Source organism: Chelon labrosus, assembly GCF_963514085.1.
Source record: "Chelon labrosus genome assembly, chromosome: 15".
NCBI classification, from domain to species: Eukaryota; Metazoa; Chordata; class Actinopteri; order Mugiliformes; family Mugilidae; genus Chelon; species Chelon labrosus.
The window spans coordinates 3,701,659-3,719,435 of NC_140348.1; the positions used below are offsets into that span (position 1 = coordinate 3,701,659).

Genomic DNA, 17,777 nt, shown 5'->3' on the forward strand with positions numbered 1-17,777 from the left:
TCAACGTTTTTGTGTATTTATAGATTTGCGTGGCTTCTCTTTCTTCTCCAGACAGCACAGACGAGCAGTGTTTCCGGTTCTCGGACTGTGCGAGCTGCACCGCCAACACACAGGGCTGTCAGTGGTGTGAAGACAGGAAGTGCATCTCCTCCTCAAGTAACTGCACCGTGGTACGTCTTCACTGGCACACTCAACTCGGCTATTCTTCTTTCAACTCATCTTACACACAATCTCCACTCTCTTTTATGATTCAACCATGTCAAACACAAAAATTCAAACAGTAAACTATTTTTAAGATGTGACTTTTTTAGTGGATTTCTGTCGTTCTTTAACACTCATTTAGTTTTTTTCTGTCTCTTTCTCTGTTTTCAATCCCGACCCTGCTTTGTCTGTTTTTCTACGCGTGCGTGGCTTGGTGTGCTTTTGCCTGTCTGTTCTTGCACTTGGCCTGTGAACGTGTGAATGAATGGGATTCCATGTAGCTGACTTTGGAGCTGGCCCAGCAGCATGGTGGCGCTCTGTCTCTGTCTCCCCCTCCATCCATGTTGTCTGAACATCAGCTGAGCTTATGGAAGCACGGAGCCAGGAGGAAGGGACATGTGTGTATTATTTGACACTTCCTGTTAGGTTGCAGGTTGGGTTGAGGTCAGAGGTCAGGGTAGCCCCTCAGGTTATATGGAAATTGGGGTGAATCGAAGTCCAAATTTACATTTTTTTTTTTTTTCATTCACTTCATCCTTTTTCAAAAATTCCTCCTTGACTTTGATTAAAAGTGGTGTTGGAAGAGAACACCATGTTGTTCTGAGACTTTCACATCATTAATCATCATTAATAAAAGCTTTTAAGGGTTTTAAATGTATCATATAACTATTAGAACATTAGAACAGGAGATCTGCTGTGTGAGCAAGCTATTGTCCTTTTTTTTTTTTTAAATTGGTAGTCTTGGAACACTGGCACACGTCCATTTTTTACAGTCTCAGTAATGGAAAATGATGAATAGTAGTGCTATTATGAGATAATAAGTTAATGTAAAAAAAATATGCTTTTCCCATAAAATCAGGATCCACATAAAGATCAGGGCACAAGCTTTTCACAAATTTTCATTTCAATCACATTTTGTGATATGTTGCTAAGAGAAATGGAACAGAAATAGCTGTGCAGTAGGTTTAAAAGCTATAGTGTAATAAGTGGTTGAAAAAAAAATAGTTTTGAGACATTTTAATGCATAAATAAGACCCATTTTTTGAAACCACATAGTTAAGGTTTTATAAAAACTCCCTTTGGTAAACTCCACAATAAAAAAAAAAAAAAAAAAACATATCCTTCACATCGATTTCTCTTTTGTCTCTCTGAATGTTTTGTTTGATTCACCACAACAGTCACACTTAATTCATGTTCCTCTTTTGTTGCACATTGTATTGATCTCGCCAGCTTCATAGTGTTTAGTGTTGAACTGATGCTGATTGAACTGGACTGACATCGTTTCCTCTTATTGTGTGTTTGAAGTCGGTGAGAGAGCCGTCCAGGTGTAAGCGCAGGGAGGAGCAGGAGTGCTTCCGACTGGCTAACTGCAAGAGCTGCTCCCTGAACGTCAACTGTCAGTGGGAGCTGCAGCAGCAGGAGTGTCAGGCGCTGCCCGGTGAGGAGACACGCAGTCATGCACGCACAAAGCATTTTCACAGAATACAACTGATCCTGTGTGGCTCAAATTTTATTCACACGGTTCATTTAAATTCAGAACTTTTTTTGTGACCTTGCAAAGTCTTTGCAAATCAAGTTTGTGAAGTGGAAGCAGCAAAAATTAAAACACCTTGAGGATCTATATGCACGCACGTATATTGCTAAGAACCTGGCGAGCTTCACTCTGAGGTGCCCAGATTGCTTGCATGTCCCCATACTGACCTACTGCTCATTCTTGGTGGTCTCCACAAGTAAACACACCCATATGTCCATGCAGGCACGTACACAGAGAGGATAAGCATGTATTCATGAACACAGACAAATGCACACTCCAGAAAAAGGCTCTCTGCTCAGCTGAAGAGAGAACTAGGCCAATTAGAGGTGTTTACTGGATGTTCTGAATATGGATCCTTGGCTTACTAACAAACATGAGTCCACAAAGTTCTGTTCTGTATCCTTTAGCTAAAGCTGCTCTCGGTTTGACTTTGGCGCTAGAAAGGCTGAGGGCAATGGAATTACCCTGATGTTGTATCTGACTCCACAAATGATCCAGTTCCATGATGTGCTAGGGGCCTGCTGGGTCTCTGTGTAGACTTGGGTACTTGTAGTAGCTGAAAGCACAGGATGGTATTGTGTTTGCTTCCTTTTCAGCCCACATTGAGACCCTGTAGCCTTGTACAAGAAGAGTTGGTTTGCTTTGTTGTGCTGGGCTGAGATTATATGAAAATAGAAAGCTGCAGTCAAGAAAGTGGTGTCTCATTTTGATTTTAAAAGCATAACTGCATGTATCAATTGAACAGTCTTTAAATGGTTATACTTACTACACAATGCGTAGTTTGTTTTGTTCGTTTCAATTTAACGTGTGATAATGTTTTTTAAGTTTTGTAAAAAAATAAAAAATAAAAAATCATATCAAAACAAACAAGCTGAAACAAAGGCTTTTCATCTTCAAGAAACCCTAAAAGTCCAGTTTTCTTTATTTCATTGCCTTGCTTGTAGAGCAACTCTGCACGCTTTTGGATAGTCCTCACCACATAAAGCCCACCTAAACAATTTGACACATCAGTTTCCTGCAGAGAGACTTCAGATCAACTTTTCGCCACCAAAATGTTGTGGATGGAAGTTGGTCTGGCTTCCAGAGTTCATTTCCTGCTGGTTCTTAATTTGCATGTAGCTATTGTCTTGGCAGTATAATTTCCTTGCAATATATGTTGTTTATTCCGAAGAAGTGGGAAGCTAGAGAAGGCCCAGTTTTCAGGCTCCGATTAGTTTTTCCTCTATTGTTTTGAAGGCTCTGAGTGTGCTTGTGTGTAAATCAAACCGAGCATTACTGGTAGCAGCTACTGTGCCTCCGAGGGTATTTGCATTTCTCAGTTTCTCAGCGTCTTTCACTGCTTCTACTTGCATGTGACTCCTTTTCCCTCTGCGGTCTTTGCATGAGTGAAGGGAAGTATTTTGCCATTTAGGATCAACTCTTTCAGAAGGTCACAAGCCACACAAATGCAATTAATAATACTCATTATGCCTTTATGTATGTGTCCATTGTTGTGACAAGGTTTCTTTGTTGTGTAATTTTGTGTGGATACGTATTTGCTTGTAACAGTGTTGTGGCTTCACCACCATGGCAGCTCCAGCCTTTCTTTAGACACCGTGTTATCCCTAATTATTCTAAATGGCCTGACATGTTTATCTCTGCTTTTACACACAGACTGTAACCTAATCCATCTATTTATTTTATATTCATCCTTTTTTTTTTTTTACCCCTTCATCTGTCTTTATCCTCCTGTTTCGGTCAATTGTTGCCCATTTCTATTTCCTGCGAGGAAAATATATAAATAAAGAAAGCAGGTATTTTCTTTTCTGTAGCATGAGAGGCTGGTGATGGAAGCCATTATGGGCCTGTGAATGTAATCAGTCCTGCAGACCAAAATAAACAGCGGTGCTCAACGGAGGCAAAGAGACTTTTTCTTCCCTTTCATCCAGGCTAATTGAACAGCCTCTCTACTGTTATAGTCTCCCACAAGACGCTATAGTGACCGTGATAACAAACTATCTGGGCATATATGAATTTTATGGGTGAATTTATTAGCCAGTTGTAGTCATTTCTCTGCCTTTGTCCCACGAATAATACATTGATCACTCTGGGATTCCAGTTTGTCACTTGTGATTCAGGTCTATGCAAAGCTAGAAGTCAGTGCTCTGATTTAACACAAGAACATAAATCAGTTGAATAGATATTTATTAACCACATAAACCAGAAATATGTCTTTTAAAGCTGTTCAGTCCTCTGTTGATTCTGGCAGCAAAGGTTATTTTGCAAGGACATCAAAACGATTCTAAATTCCAGTGTCATTCACTTCCTTCACACCAGTTGCTTTTGACACAGTGGCCAGTCACATAACTCTCCACCTACCTGCACATCTGTTTCTTGTTAGACTCAGTCAGTCTATATTGCTACACCTACCCCAGCCAGCAGTGTTTCTGCTTGTTTCTAACCTCTAAGTGCCTCCTTGTTTTTGCCTTTTTGGATGTATTTGCTAATTCTGTCTGCCTGCCTGAATTATGAAGCATGGTTAACGTCCAAGTAAAGACTGTTTTATCCCATCCTCCTCTCTGCTTCATCTGAGATTCAGTATATCTTCAGAATGTCTCCATTCTGCTTCGTTGTCTGTCATTTTACTTTGACAGTTTCTTTAAACGTGGAGAAGACACTCAAATGTTACACATTATTATGCTAACTCTATGTATGATGACCTGCTAATCTGCTAACATTCCAAGCCAAGCAATGGCATGGTAATCATTTGGTGACTGTGTGCATGTTGTAATAAAAACGACATACTAGCTCGGCATGGTAATATGAACGCTAAATGAGACAAGTCAGATATTGCTATATTAATCATTGCTAATCATTCAAACTAACATGACAACATGCCAAACATTAAAAGCTAAGTATTATGACAATATGCAAAACATTACAAGCTAAATATTAATATTTGTTAACATTTATTATGCCAACTTTAACCAATATACAGATTAACAGTGAGCATACTAAATGACATGAAAACATGGTAAACAACATTGCAAGCTAACATTAGCTTCCAGTTAGAATTTTAACTGTTGTCATGACAACATGATAAACATTACAACAAGCTAAACATTATAATTATTTAAGAGCTAGCATCCTAACTGTTGATATGACGACATGCAAAACACTACAAGAGTAACATTAGTTAACATTTACTATGCTAATTGTTAACTGATATGAAAATATGCTAAACATTTCAAGCTTTACATTGAGCATACTAAATGACATGACAACATGGTAAACATTACAAGCTAAAAAGCATAAGTATTTAATAGCTAGTGTACTAACTGTTGTGACAACATGCAAATCATTACAAGGTAAATATAAACATTAGCTTACAGTTAGCATGTTAACTGTTATCATGACAATATGCAAAATATTACAGCTAAATATTAATATTTGTTAACATGTATTATGCCAACTGTTAACCAATATACAGTGTTAACAGTGAGCATACTAAATGACATGACAACATGGTAAACATTACAAGCTAAAGAGTATAATTATTTAACGGCTAGCATGCTAACTGTTGCTGTGACAGCATGCAAAACATTAGTTACCATTTACTATGCTAACTGTTAACCGATATGAAAATATGCTAAACAATTCAAGCTTTACAGTGTTAACAGAGAGCATACTAAATGACATGACAACATGGTAAACATTACAAGCTGAAGAGCATAATTATTTAACAGATAGCGTACTAATGGTTGATATGGCAACATGCAAAACATTACAAGTTAAATATAAACTTTAGCTTACAGTTAGATGTTTTCAAGAGTATAATTATTTAACAGCATATCTCAAGCTTTACAGTTTTATATTTTGTATTTAACAGCTAGCGTACTAACTGTTGACATGACAACATGGTAAACATTACAAGCTAAATAGTAGAATTATTTAACAGCTAGCATGCTAAGTTTGTGATCCAGATTCACCTTTACACACTCCCCGTTGATGGTTACAGGCTACAGGTGGGGTCTGGGCCTCCGGAAATCCACTACCAGCTCCTTGGTTTTAGCTGTATTGATCCAAAGGTGCTTCGCTCTCCACCATGAGACGAAGTTGTTCACCAGATTCTTGTACTTGTAATATTTTGTATTTAACAGCTAGCGTACTAACTGTTGACATTAGCTTCCAGTTAGCATGTTAACTCTTGTCATGACAACATGGTAAACATTACAAACTAAACAGTATATTTTTTTAAGAGCTAACATGCTAACTGTTGCTATGACAACATGCAAAACATTAGTTAACATTTAACATGCTAACTGTTAACCGATTTGAAAATATGCTAAACAATTCAAGCTTTACAGTGTTAACAGTGAGCATACTAAATGACATGACAACATGGTAAACATTACAAGCTGAAGAGCATAATTATTTAACAGATAGCGTTCTAATGGTTGATATGACAAAATGGAGAACTAGTTCAATATTAACATTAGATGAAGCGTGGCAATAGTTAGTTTATTATGCTAAAGTTTGGCATGTTAACAATCAATCATAAGTCAAACAACAGTACATTTGGTGTTACAAAAACGTTAAAGTCCCTTTGTAATATAACAAAACTATGTTATGTGTAAAGTATCACGGACTACAGACTTTTATTGTACTCTCAACTTGTGGTCTTCTGCTACCTAAGCTGCTGCTTAAGTTGTTTGTTGATCACACAGATTTAGTGTACCTATATCTCTGTGTACAGGTCAACTGTGTGGAGAGGGCTGGCATCATGTCGGGGACGTCTGCCTGAGGATTAACTCCAGCAGTGAGAGCTATGATAACGCCCAGCACTACTGCAAAAACCTGGGAGGGAATATCGCCTCCTTGCTCACAGACAAACAGGTCAATTTTGTTCTAGAAGAGCTGAAGAAATATCAGATGCAAGACAAGGTGGGTGGTTATCCTGCAGTGCATTAGTAAATAAAAGCAGTAGTCTTATTCATTTGTCTTATAATATTGATGTGGCTGTTTACACATGGTCGTGTTATGGGTCGTTTATGCACTATGAGTTTATGGCAGGTGTAACCATTTCGTTTGTGAGTAAAGGTAACCTCAAAAGTTAAGTTTGCACTACTTCCTTAGCTTATATCACTAATTCCATGCAGTGTTGAGATATGTATGAGATGTGTAATACAACACTCTGGTGCACATGCTTGCATTGAAAGTTATTGGTTCCCCTAATGATCCTTCCTGTTCAAGTTCTCATTCTGTGAACAAATACATCAGTCTTTTATTGGTCATCTTGCTACAATGCGATGTTCTGCTGGGGAACGTGGGGTCCTGGCATTCATGTGGATGTTACTTTGACAAGTACCACCCACATATACATTGCTGAAGACTAAGCACTCCTTGAATGTCTGCGGCATCCCCCAGCAAGACATTGCGCCCTGAAACACTGCATAAACTGGTCAGGAATGGCTCAAGGAAACCACAAAGAGCTCAAAGCATTTACTGGCCTCTAAACCCCCTGATCCCAGTCTGATTGAATACACATGTAATATGCCAGAATCCTCAGGACCCAAAATGATCTGCTGCCAAGGTCGGACTCCACAGGGCATTCCCAGAGATGTTGGGCACTGTGCAGAATGTTAAACACTGGATTTTAATGCTGTATCTTTGGTTCATCTGAAGCTAATGAGGTACCAGTAGTTTTATCTGGCCAAATTAATTGGCTGTCCCCCAAATTATTTTTTTTTTCTTTTTAATGTGAAATTATTGTAAAAAATGTATAAATTGGCTTTTAATACTAAGAAAATATCCTATAATGTTAGAATATTTAACATCGATGGAGTAAAATGAATATTATTCATGGAGCTGCAGTCCTGTGTCTGTCAATTGAGAGCGTTCAGGGCCAGCGAGGAGAGGAGGTGGATAATTACAGTAATCCTTTTAATGCATATGTTATGCAGCCCCTGCATTAACACACTTGAAAATAAATAAGATTTCGACTTCCTTCATGGAGCATTTGTGGCAAAACCATGCCCAAAGACATAATTTAATTAAACAGCTGTATCTGAATGTAACTTTCAGCTCACAGTTGCTGTTACTGTTCCAGTAGAGAGTGAAGTTCCGCCTAGATGAATCATATGAACAACTGGATTAATACGCAATACCCCAGAGTCCACTCAATGACACAGTATACACAATACGGCTCATAAAACAGTTTGATTTACTGTGAAATACCAGACAAAGTGTTACCTTATCACCATAAATATAAAGTTATTTATTATTGGATGCAGAGGAATGTCTCAAGATCATAAAAACAGAGTTATTTAACATGATCATGTTACAGCTACTAATCAATAATAGAAGCGGGCCGAGTTGTTTACTGTTATCCGACTGCATCAGAATTTGCATATGTCAGCAGCACTGGCATGATGTTAAAACGCTGAACATTTTACAGCACAAATCATCTGGCAGAGATTTGATATTCAAACTAATATCAAAGTTCAGAGTTGTCAGAAATATTTTCACAGTATCAGGTACAGAGGAGTGAAATGTCTCACTGTGAGATTTATGATGTTTTTTAAAACTAATGTGGAGGCGTGAATAAAATCGAAATATATATTCTCAGCCCACCATGAAGCTCACAAATAAGCCTTGTCACTTGTTGTCTTGGTAAACCCAGATGTCTTAAAAAATATTCACATCCAAGCTGACAGGTGTTTTTGGCACATTTTTCTTTGCCTGCTCTCGCCCAGGTTGAATTGTCCACTATTAATATTTCAGTTGAAATGTTATTCAGACCACACACAGACACACGTTTTTGTACATGTGCAGCGTCAGGAGAAACATGCCTGAAAACTCTTAATAGTTAGAATGTGTGGATCATTTTCTCTGTGCCTGTTGTTAATGATGAAGTTTTAAAATCTCTTTTCACAGCGTGCATTTATTATCTCATCAAAAGTGCAATTATTTCTATTCCACATTCATTTCAAAGGTGTTTCAAATGGAGATGCTGGGAGAGACATGTATGAAAACACATTTACAATGTAGTATAAATACAGTGTCACAAGCTTTTTGTGAAATAAATCCTATATTCTTTTCATAATCATTATAGAGTATTATTAAAGAAATTAGACCTGTTTTGTCAGCAAATAATTGAAATGCTTACTGAACTAGGCTTCAGCCATCTGCTGTAATTACAGGCCCTTTTGAAACTCTTGAATAAGTTTATGCTTTTATAACAATTAGAGTAATTTATAGAACGGTTTGATTTAGGATCCTTTTTTATGTAAAATACAACACCATCTTCTCGTCATACAACGTGGACTAGACTCCATCTCAGCTGTTTAATTTCACTGTCATGTAGTTTTCTGTTCCTGTTATAGTGTTTCTTCCATCGCCTCCAAGATCCTGTTTATATGTGAAATGCATGTAATCACAGTAATTATTTCTTTTTTTCCTCCTTTTTAATCACATAAATAACAAGAAAAGAATGTAGCGATAATAACATTGTACATGCACATGTAATAGCACTGACTCTGTGGAAGTGTAGTTTGAATTAATTTAGTCACTGTTATGTTTGACCTAAATACTTTCTCTGAGATCCATCACACTTCTTAAAGACAAATGAGTTTCTGTATTTGTTTTAGTCTGATGATAAGGGGAATTTCAAATCCTGACCAAGATTTACTGCCATATGAGCTCATGTTGTTATATAATAAATATGAATCCTAAAATGTTACATAACTATAACGACGGACAACTGTACTGTCTTCACCAATAAAGCAATAATTAGTTTTTAAATGCTGACGAAAAGTTGCAGAAATTTCTTTTGTGTCTGTGGTATAGAGAGCCGAAGTCCCGCCCCTTCTAATTGCCTCCATGGGACCTATCTTTTGAAAAAATATGAACGGCAGTCTATGGCGAAAGATAAATTATTTTCTGGTCCCGATCGACTTGTGCCTTGGATCATACATATATTGTTTTTCAGAATAAAAAATTATTTTACATGTCAAGAATGTCACAGTTTGTCGCAAGATAGTTAAGTCAAACGCTATGGAAAATACGTAATTAAACGAACTACAAGTCCAAGTCGCTTACCTTACGTCACCACATTTTCCTTCCACTCTTCGTTTCTGTCTGCCCTTCTGTTAAGTGTAACTACAGCTCTCGACATGACCCGATTTATAATGATTTTCACCTCGTTTGATGCTTTTGCCTTCGTCCTGGAAGAAGACGATAAAGCTCAACAAGGAGACAGCCATAGTTCTCCAGTGACGTACATTGTTCGAGACGAGAGATGTAGTTCACTAAGCGAACTCATACAAAACCTAATGTTGTTCAGCTTATTTACGTCAAATAATTTATCTCTTGACGTGAAAAATTATCTTTTAAATTCACACACATCATATCTGAAATTCATGCCACAATTCGAACGGGACAAAAAAATAATTATGATCTCTCCATTAACTCCCATTCATATTTTTTCAAAAGATGGGTCCCATGGACCGGAAGCAGAAGGGCGGGACTTCGGCTCTCTATAAGTCAGCGTTGCACATCAGGACAGTTACTTACCGTACATGTATGATTTTTGACTCTGCAGAGGTTATCTCCATGGATTGGCCTGAGGAAGATCAACGTATCTTACTGGGGCTGGGAGGACGCGTCACCCTTTACCAACGCCAGCCTGCGGTGGTTACCCGGAGAGCCGAGTGACTCCGGCTTCTGTGCCTACTTGGAGCGAGCGGGGGTGGCCGGTCTTAAAGCTAACCCCTGCACCGCCACCACGGACGGCCTGATCTGTGAAAAACCAGCCGGTGAGAAAAGAGAAAGAGGGAAGATGTCAGAGCACAGGACGAAATTCAGTTTTGGGGGTTAGAGTATACTGTATTTTCTCAGACAAACCTAGATGTTAATTAATCAGCCACAAAAGACTCGAGTAGCTTGGATGACACAGAGAAGTGAGTTAATTAGCTTTAGAATAACGGTATTCTTCACATGCATCATGTAATGTGGCCCTGTCCTTCCATTTGTCTGTTGCTCAGGGAGCCCACAGAGTCAGAGTGCTCGTCCGTGTAAGGCGCCCTGCGCTCTGAGGACCAGCTGCGCCAACTGCACCAGCCAGGCCATGGAGTGTATGTGGTGTGGAAGCACCCAGCGTTGCGTGGACTCCTCGGCGTACGTCATCTCCTTTCCCTACGGCCAGTGTCTGGAGTGGCACACCCAGGAGTGCAGTGGTGAGGCTTTGCGGTATTTCTTCAGAGGAAATGAATCTTGTTTTCCATTCCTCCATGAATTATTTATATGCAAATCATGAGGCAAAAACAAAACTATGAATGCATTTGTTTAGCAAAACTATTACAGTAATGGTGAATTTCTACTGACCTTACTTGACTTTTAGCAGACAGTATTAAGTGATACACGCCCTGTTTCTGGATGTGATCACTGTCTTAATCCTCGGCCAAATATGGAACTATTCACTCATCCCTCATCACTTTGTAGTTGACAGTTGGTTGGCTGGTTGCCAAGAATAACTATAGTGAATATTATCTTTATGTCATTTGAATATGATATGCAATAATGAGTACACATGTTGTTACGCGTGTATGAACACAAACAGATAAGCAGATATTTGTATATAAATATATATATATATATATATAGAGGGAGTGAGATAAATGAAGTGATGTACTGTACACTGCTTTACTCCTTCCTCTATATAATGTCTGGACAGAGAGTCATTATAGACTCCTATCGATCCCTTTCTTATCAGCAGTCATGGCTACCCCTCAGTCTCACACACACTGATACAAACACACACTCCGACACCGAAGCAGTGCCACCTTTCCTGTAGCTACAGGGCAGAAAATCGATCATCTGCAATGACACAGGACTAACTCAATATGAAGCTCTCACTGCTGTCTCTTAGCATTCCTCTCATATTAACACCTCCCCGGGGATGTTATAGGTTTCAGCACTGCTTCTCCACCTGGGTCTGTTAGAACCCACAAATAATATTTGACCAGATCGCTGTACGGAAGGAATCAGTGGTTTCTATAATGATCACTGAGGTTCTTCTGGAAAGTTAAAGTACAGCTATATTTTTTATTGTAAGTATTGTCAAAGTGTTCACCTGCGGCAAAAACTTTTTAGAGTTACTGTAATTTGTTTGACAGATACTCAGTTTATAACAAGATGTTCTTGTTGGTAGATTTACAGAAACTGATCTCCTTGTCTTGTGACTGCTGATTATTATTCCTTCTTGGTGCCAGTAGTCTCTCCAGCCTGCTGTTTGCAAGCCAATATTGTTTTCCTTTCTTTCATTTTACCTTCAGTGCTTACATAATGCCACCATCTCCTCTTCTCTTTTATTATTCATATCTCTGTTTGGTGGCAGAAGGTGTGTAGGAGGCTTTTGTTCTGCTACTTTTTGCCTTTGTTGCGCCGGCTTATAATGTAAAATATGACATTTTGCTTTTCAGATTCTCCAACAGAGCATTGCTGCTCGTTTACAGGCCATCACTCTCTGCTTATTGTTTCACAACTTTCTGCTTCACTTCTCTAGTTTATGGATTAATCGAGCCTTGTTTTTGGAAGCAGGACCTGCAGGCCGCAGCTGAAAGATTCATGACCTCAGCGTTGGTTGCAGCTTTCACACAAATCTATTGCTTGTCTGAAGATCCAATTTGAAGCGGGTTATTTCTTTATCAGATCGATTTGGCCCCAGGCTTTGTGTATCCTTTCCATTTTTCTTGTTGGCTGGAGGCTAACATAGACACACTCCTCAGCACAACGTCTTGAAATAATTAGCTTCAGTGTAGCCCCAGATGTTAAAAGTTGGATGTCTTGGGAACTCCTTTGAAAGCCAGCTGATTTTTCCGTCCCAGTTGTTCTGTAGTCTTGTCATATAAAACTTTTATTTTTATTTTTTTTTGGCTAATGTGACAGTCCATGGCAGCTGAAAATGTAACTTTTTTTTTTTTTTTTTAAAGATTTAATGTCCAGCTTGTAAGGTCAGTGTTCTGCTTGTGGTTTAATTCTACAGTAGCCTCTCGGACTCCCACGTGAAGACTTTAATACTGCATTTATTCAGCTATTACTGCTGATAGCTGTTGTTGATCAGCAGATTCAGAGAAAAGGAAAGTATCATCTGTTTTTTAGCTGCAAAGAACAACTGCAGTGGCATATTTGCAAACTGGGAAGTCGTAACATTCGCCTGTAATGTAGTCGTAATTAAACAGCATGCAAATCAGCGTTCCTTTAACATAATCCAGCAGCAACCTCTTGGCTGAAAGATGAGGCTACTGTGGAGGTGCCTCTGCATTGCCCTCTCCCCACAGCTCCAGTTTCGCTCTTTGCCCGTTTTTGAATCAGTCAGGAGTTAGGTGGAATCAAGATGACAACAGCCAGAGCCACCACACTGAACTTTAAAACCTCTCTTCAGAAATGGAAAACATGTTGGTACGAGACAATACAATTCAGTAGTACAACAAACTGCAGCTTTCAAAATGAAAACGGTTATTTTAAACCAGTACTGATTACAGTAACAGCCATGAAGCTGAGATTTAGTGCAGGACATTAGAATGTATTTGCTTCCACTAGTGTCACAGTCATAATGCACATACAAAAGTGCAATCAATTAATCAATAGCTTGGACTAAACACCCAATAAACAGCCTGGTATCATGTCAAACATGTAACAGACAAACTGGACCACAGTCACGTTTTGCCTTGTCAAATGCAGGGGGTCAGATACTCACACTCAGTCCCTGTGTGGGACCGTTAATGTTTTGTTTCAGTTTACACCTCTGCTTTCCTTGTGGCTGTTTTTTCTGTCACTTTCAGTTGCCTCTTGGGTTGGTTTGAATAGACTGTTTCACAAAGTTAATCATCAAAAACTCAATCGTGAGGTTTTTTGGGGGTGAGTCAACACTCTGAGGTGTTGGCTTTGAATAACTTGTGCACCATGTGTGTGTTTCTCACACATGGATGAGGCAAAATCTGACACAGCACCATCAAATCTAGCAGTCTGTTATACTGTTGATGATACTGTTCTATTACCACAAACAGTACTACACTTTAAGCACACAGGTGGGATTAAGTAGAGGTGTATTGAATTACAGGAGTTTCTAGTTTTGTGTCCGTTACGGTGTGTGCATTGTTCACATACATACACACACAGAGCAGGTTATGGTCAGGGTGTTGTAGCTGATATTGGTTTTGCTCCGGAGAGAAATGGTTTTATTTTCTCTCAGGCAATCTTCTCAAGAAGTGCGTGTTGTGTGTTTTCTGTCAATCCCACTTGGTGGTTGTAGCTTCACATGCTTGGAGAAGAGCGAAGGGGAAGGCAGCGTATGGCTTCCCCACTTGATGTATTATGTATGGAGGCTCACTGTCAAGTACTGTAGGAGCAAATGGATTACACAAGATGAAGCCAGATGATACGTGCTATCCAGGGACACCGAATATCAGACCCGATGTGATGAACACAATGCGACACCGAGACGATTGCGCTGAGAGAATTTTTGATAAGATGAAAATTCCCCCAGCAGGAACAATCCTTTTTTTACTGCAGCAAACTGTAGATAACCTAACTTTCTCAAAGCATTTGTCATATGTTGTGTTGGGGTTATTTCTGTCAAAGAGGGCGACTAATATCTCGATTTCAACCGAGCGTTGCATATTGGGAAGGAAAGTAGAGAGGGTGTTTCTATTTCATTTCCACCCATAGAGCAGCCAGCGTTGGAGAAATGCTGAGCTTAATGTTTGTTGTTGACAGAACTTTAAAGGACGTTGAGGCTCTCAGTCTCCAAGTGACGACAGCAGCTTGAAAAGATTTTGAGCGACTGATGTTTTGTGGCAGTGGTTGAGATGCAAACCCATGTCCTTTTGGGTTTTTGACCCAGTTACTACATACAGTTAGGTGTTTGACAGAAACCCTGCAGATCAAATATTCTCTGACTTGACCAGTGAAACATAAAATGAAAATGGATGAGGTTGTTTTTCATTTTTAGTGATACTCTGTATGACTTCTGCATCCTGTTATCAGATCCATTTTCCTGGGCAATATTTTGTTAATTTGACTGAAGTCATAAAGATCAGCGAGTCCAACGTGACTGCCAAATATCCCTCAATCAAAGTGGTTTTTCCTGATGTCAGGTGGCAAACTTACTGGAAATATAAGAAAGAAGTAGTTTTGTCTCAACTTTATTGACAACACTGAATTCATTCAATAGAGGAAGATGAACAAGATGTTTCCAGCGTTGCTGTCCACAATGAAAATAAGAACAAAGCCAGAGTTTGAACAAGTTGTGCTACCTTCATGTTTCTGTTTCTCCTGGAAACTCCTCACATCATCAGATGTTCTTCTCATGTGTAGAAAACATGCTCAGAAAGAATGGATTTATTCCAACCAGGGACAAACCAGCAGATCAAGTTACATGGATCAGAAGCTAATACTTTCCTACTGAATGGATTATTTCAAGTTTCCACCACCGCTCTCTATCTGATTCAACATTCCTCCTGATAAGGATAGTCTGTTCTAAGTGAAGTGGTCACATAAGATATCTATTTTGGCTTATTAGTGGAATACTAGTGTCCATAGAATCTCATTCCAAAACCCATTAGTTCCTAATAATTTTAAAATGTTTTGGACAGCAGCGAATATCTGTGTCATTACACTTTCACAACTTTTTCTTTTTAAGAGTCTCACAGACCTACTAGTGCCACTTTAGACTCAACTCAATCACAAAGCCAGAAGAGTTCTGTTTTGTTCGTGTGCTAAATTTACCAGCCATAACTCATAATTTAATTGCTGCGAAGTGCAATAAATGGAAATGAAATCACAGCCGTGCCTCTTCATTCACCTCCCGCCGTCGGGCGGAAAAGTGCTTTGCTGCAGAGCAGTGTACACAGTGTACAGACTGACGACACAATAATCACCTTTAACAAGAAACTGTAAAAACATAAGCATTTAACAAGTTTGCCATGCATAAATCAGTGTTCCTACTTTTAACTTTAAAATTATCCACAAAGGAAAGAGTAGTTGTTGGTCAACCATTTGTTTGGGATTTTGTTTAGATCAAATGTTCCTCTTGTAATCACAAAATATGTTTTCCAGCCTCATGGGAAATAAACGGGCTATCCAAAAGGACATTTACTCTGCAAATAACCTGGGGCTAATGTCATATAACAGCACAAGGTGCAGCTAAATGTTTGGTGCTGTTAACTAACACAAAAGCCCTGTAAGCCCTGCAGGCACATACACTCTATTTTCTCTCATCCTCATTTATCCCAAGTCCATGAGACTTCATGAGGCAATAACCTCTCTTAATTCTTTCCATGTGGAACACAGATGAATCCAGATAATTGGAAATGCTATTAAAAATAGAAACGGCTCAGGCATTGAGAACATAGCAGGTAAATTATATTATCTGCTCATACCCCTTTCATGTAAGTGAACATGAGATGCCTGCATTTTCTGCCCATGCTGGAATTTGTTTTTTTGCGCCGTCTCTTACTTCTGTATGAACTGCTTTTATTTGTGCCATTTAGTGTCCTCGGGGCCCGTTTCATCATATTTGTGGCATCCAGGCTGATGCCTGAAATATTTGATCCATTTGCTCCCTCTGATTTTGACACGTTCCACAAATGAATCACAGTCGAGAGCTGCAAATGCACCATTGCGATGTGTGTTCAGGGAGGCAGCCTGTGTGTTGAGATTAACTCTGCTTCAGGAATGTATTTTAAGGAATCGTATAGACAATCATGTAGCGCTCTGTGGACACAGTGATTGCCATACTGGTGATAAAAGTGCAACCAGATGAAAGTTTGCTCCAAACTTTTACCAGAGACCATATTTTGTGATGTGCCTAGGCAAAATATTTTCATAGTTTTTGAAATGAACCCACATTGTTGTGAGGAAATTGCTTTGCAGAGCCAGGAGCCCACTGATTGTATCTGACTCTTGAAACTCCTGAACCTTGTAAATGACTGTTTAAAAAAACATGCTGCAGTTATGAAACTATAAAATAATTCACTTTCTGAATATAAGTTGAGATAGCTTCCACTTGCAAGACATTTGCAGCTCAGATTTTATAGTTGGTGAAAATCGGATGAAATTTGAAGAAGAGGAGATAAGGTAACGAGGGCACAACTTTGTATGAATCCAAAAGGAAAAAAAAAAAAGAGACAGACCGACAGCTTTGCTTCCATCCTCCGATCAGTGACCGCCTCCACAGGCTCAAGAGGGCAGCCCAGAAGAGAGCTGGCCTTCTTCACCAGTCTGTTCAGCCTCTTGTCTGCTGCCACTCCAGCCTACCAATCCGTGGCATATGGTTGATGCCACCACGGAGTCACACAAGGTGCTCCCAGCACTCTGAAGGACCCAAGTGTCCTTAGCAGTTAGAATCTGCTCTGGCCTTTCTTATAAAGTACCCTAGCATGGTCAGACCAGTCCAGTGTTTTGTCCTTGTGGAAATCCACCACCATCTCTTCAGTTTTACCCACATTCAGCTGGAGGCAGTATTCTCCATCTTCCCCATCCTGGATTAGGCCGGCGACTGCAGAGTCATTTCAGAGATCTGTAGAGAATTTCTGTAGATGACAGCTGGTTGAGAGGTGTCTAAAGTCAGCAGTGTTGAGAGAGAGAAGAGGGATGAAGCAGAAATGTAGCTCCATCATAGTCATCGTCTTCTATTGAATGAATTCAGTGCTTCAGTAAAGTTGGTGTTAAAGTTCTTCTTCTTTTGGTATAGTTCCAGCAACAGGACTTAAAATAAAAATAAAAAGTTCCATTGTCATTGATATTGTTGGGCTTATAAACCCTGCGTCCATGTAAACAGTTAAGAATAATTCGTAATATCATATTGAATTTTACAGGTGTGGCAGAAGAAAAGTGCAGCGGTTAAAAAGAACTGCTATTCAGTCACATTTTAAAATGATAAACCGCCGCGTTATATTTATTGGATATTAAAGTCTGCTCTTGGGAGTGTAAATATGTGCTTTTCTGCCAGATGAAACCCTGCTGTGTGGTGGATTAGGGATATTCTGTTGGACCGTCTCTC

General features: G+C 39.2%; 1 protein-coding gene across 1 annotated transcript in view; it reads left to right on the forward strand.

Moving 5' to 3' along the window:
- atrnl1a (attractin-like 1a) overlaps positions 1 to 17,777 on the forward strand; it is a 270,092-nt gene that overhangs the window by 74,825 nt on the left and 177,490 nt on the right. Inside the window, exons 13-18 of the mRNA XM_084562309.1 lie at positions 52 to 170; positions 483 to 599; positions 1,507 to 1,639; positions 6,471 to 6,658; positions 10,317 to 10,530; positions 10,759 to 10,950. Coding sequence (XP_084418435.1) covers positions 52 to 170; positions 483 to 599; positions 1,507 to 1,639; positions 6,471 to 6,658; positions 10,317 to 10,530; positions 10,759 to 10,950 — 963 coding nt within the window. The remainder of the gene's footprint in view (positions 1 to 51; positions 171 to 482; positions 600 to 1,506; positions 1,640 to 6,470; positions 6,659 to 10,316; positions 10,531 to 10,758; positions 10,951 to 17,777) is intronic.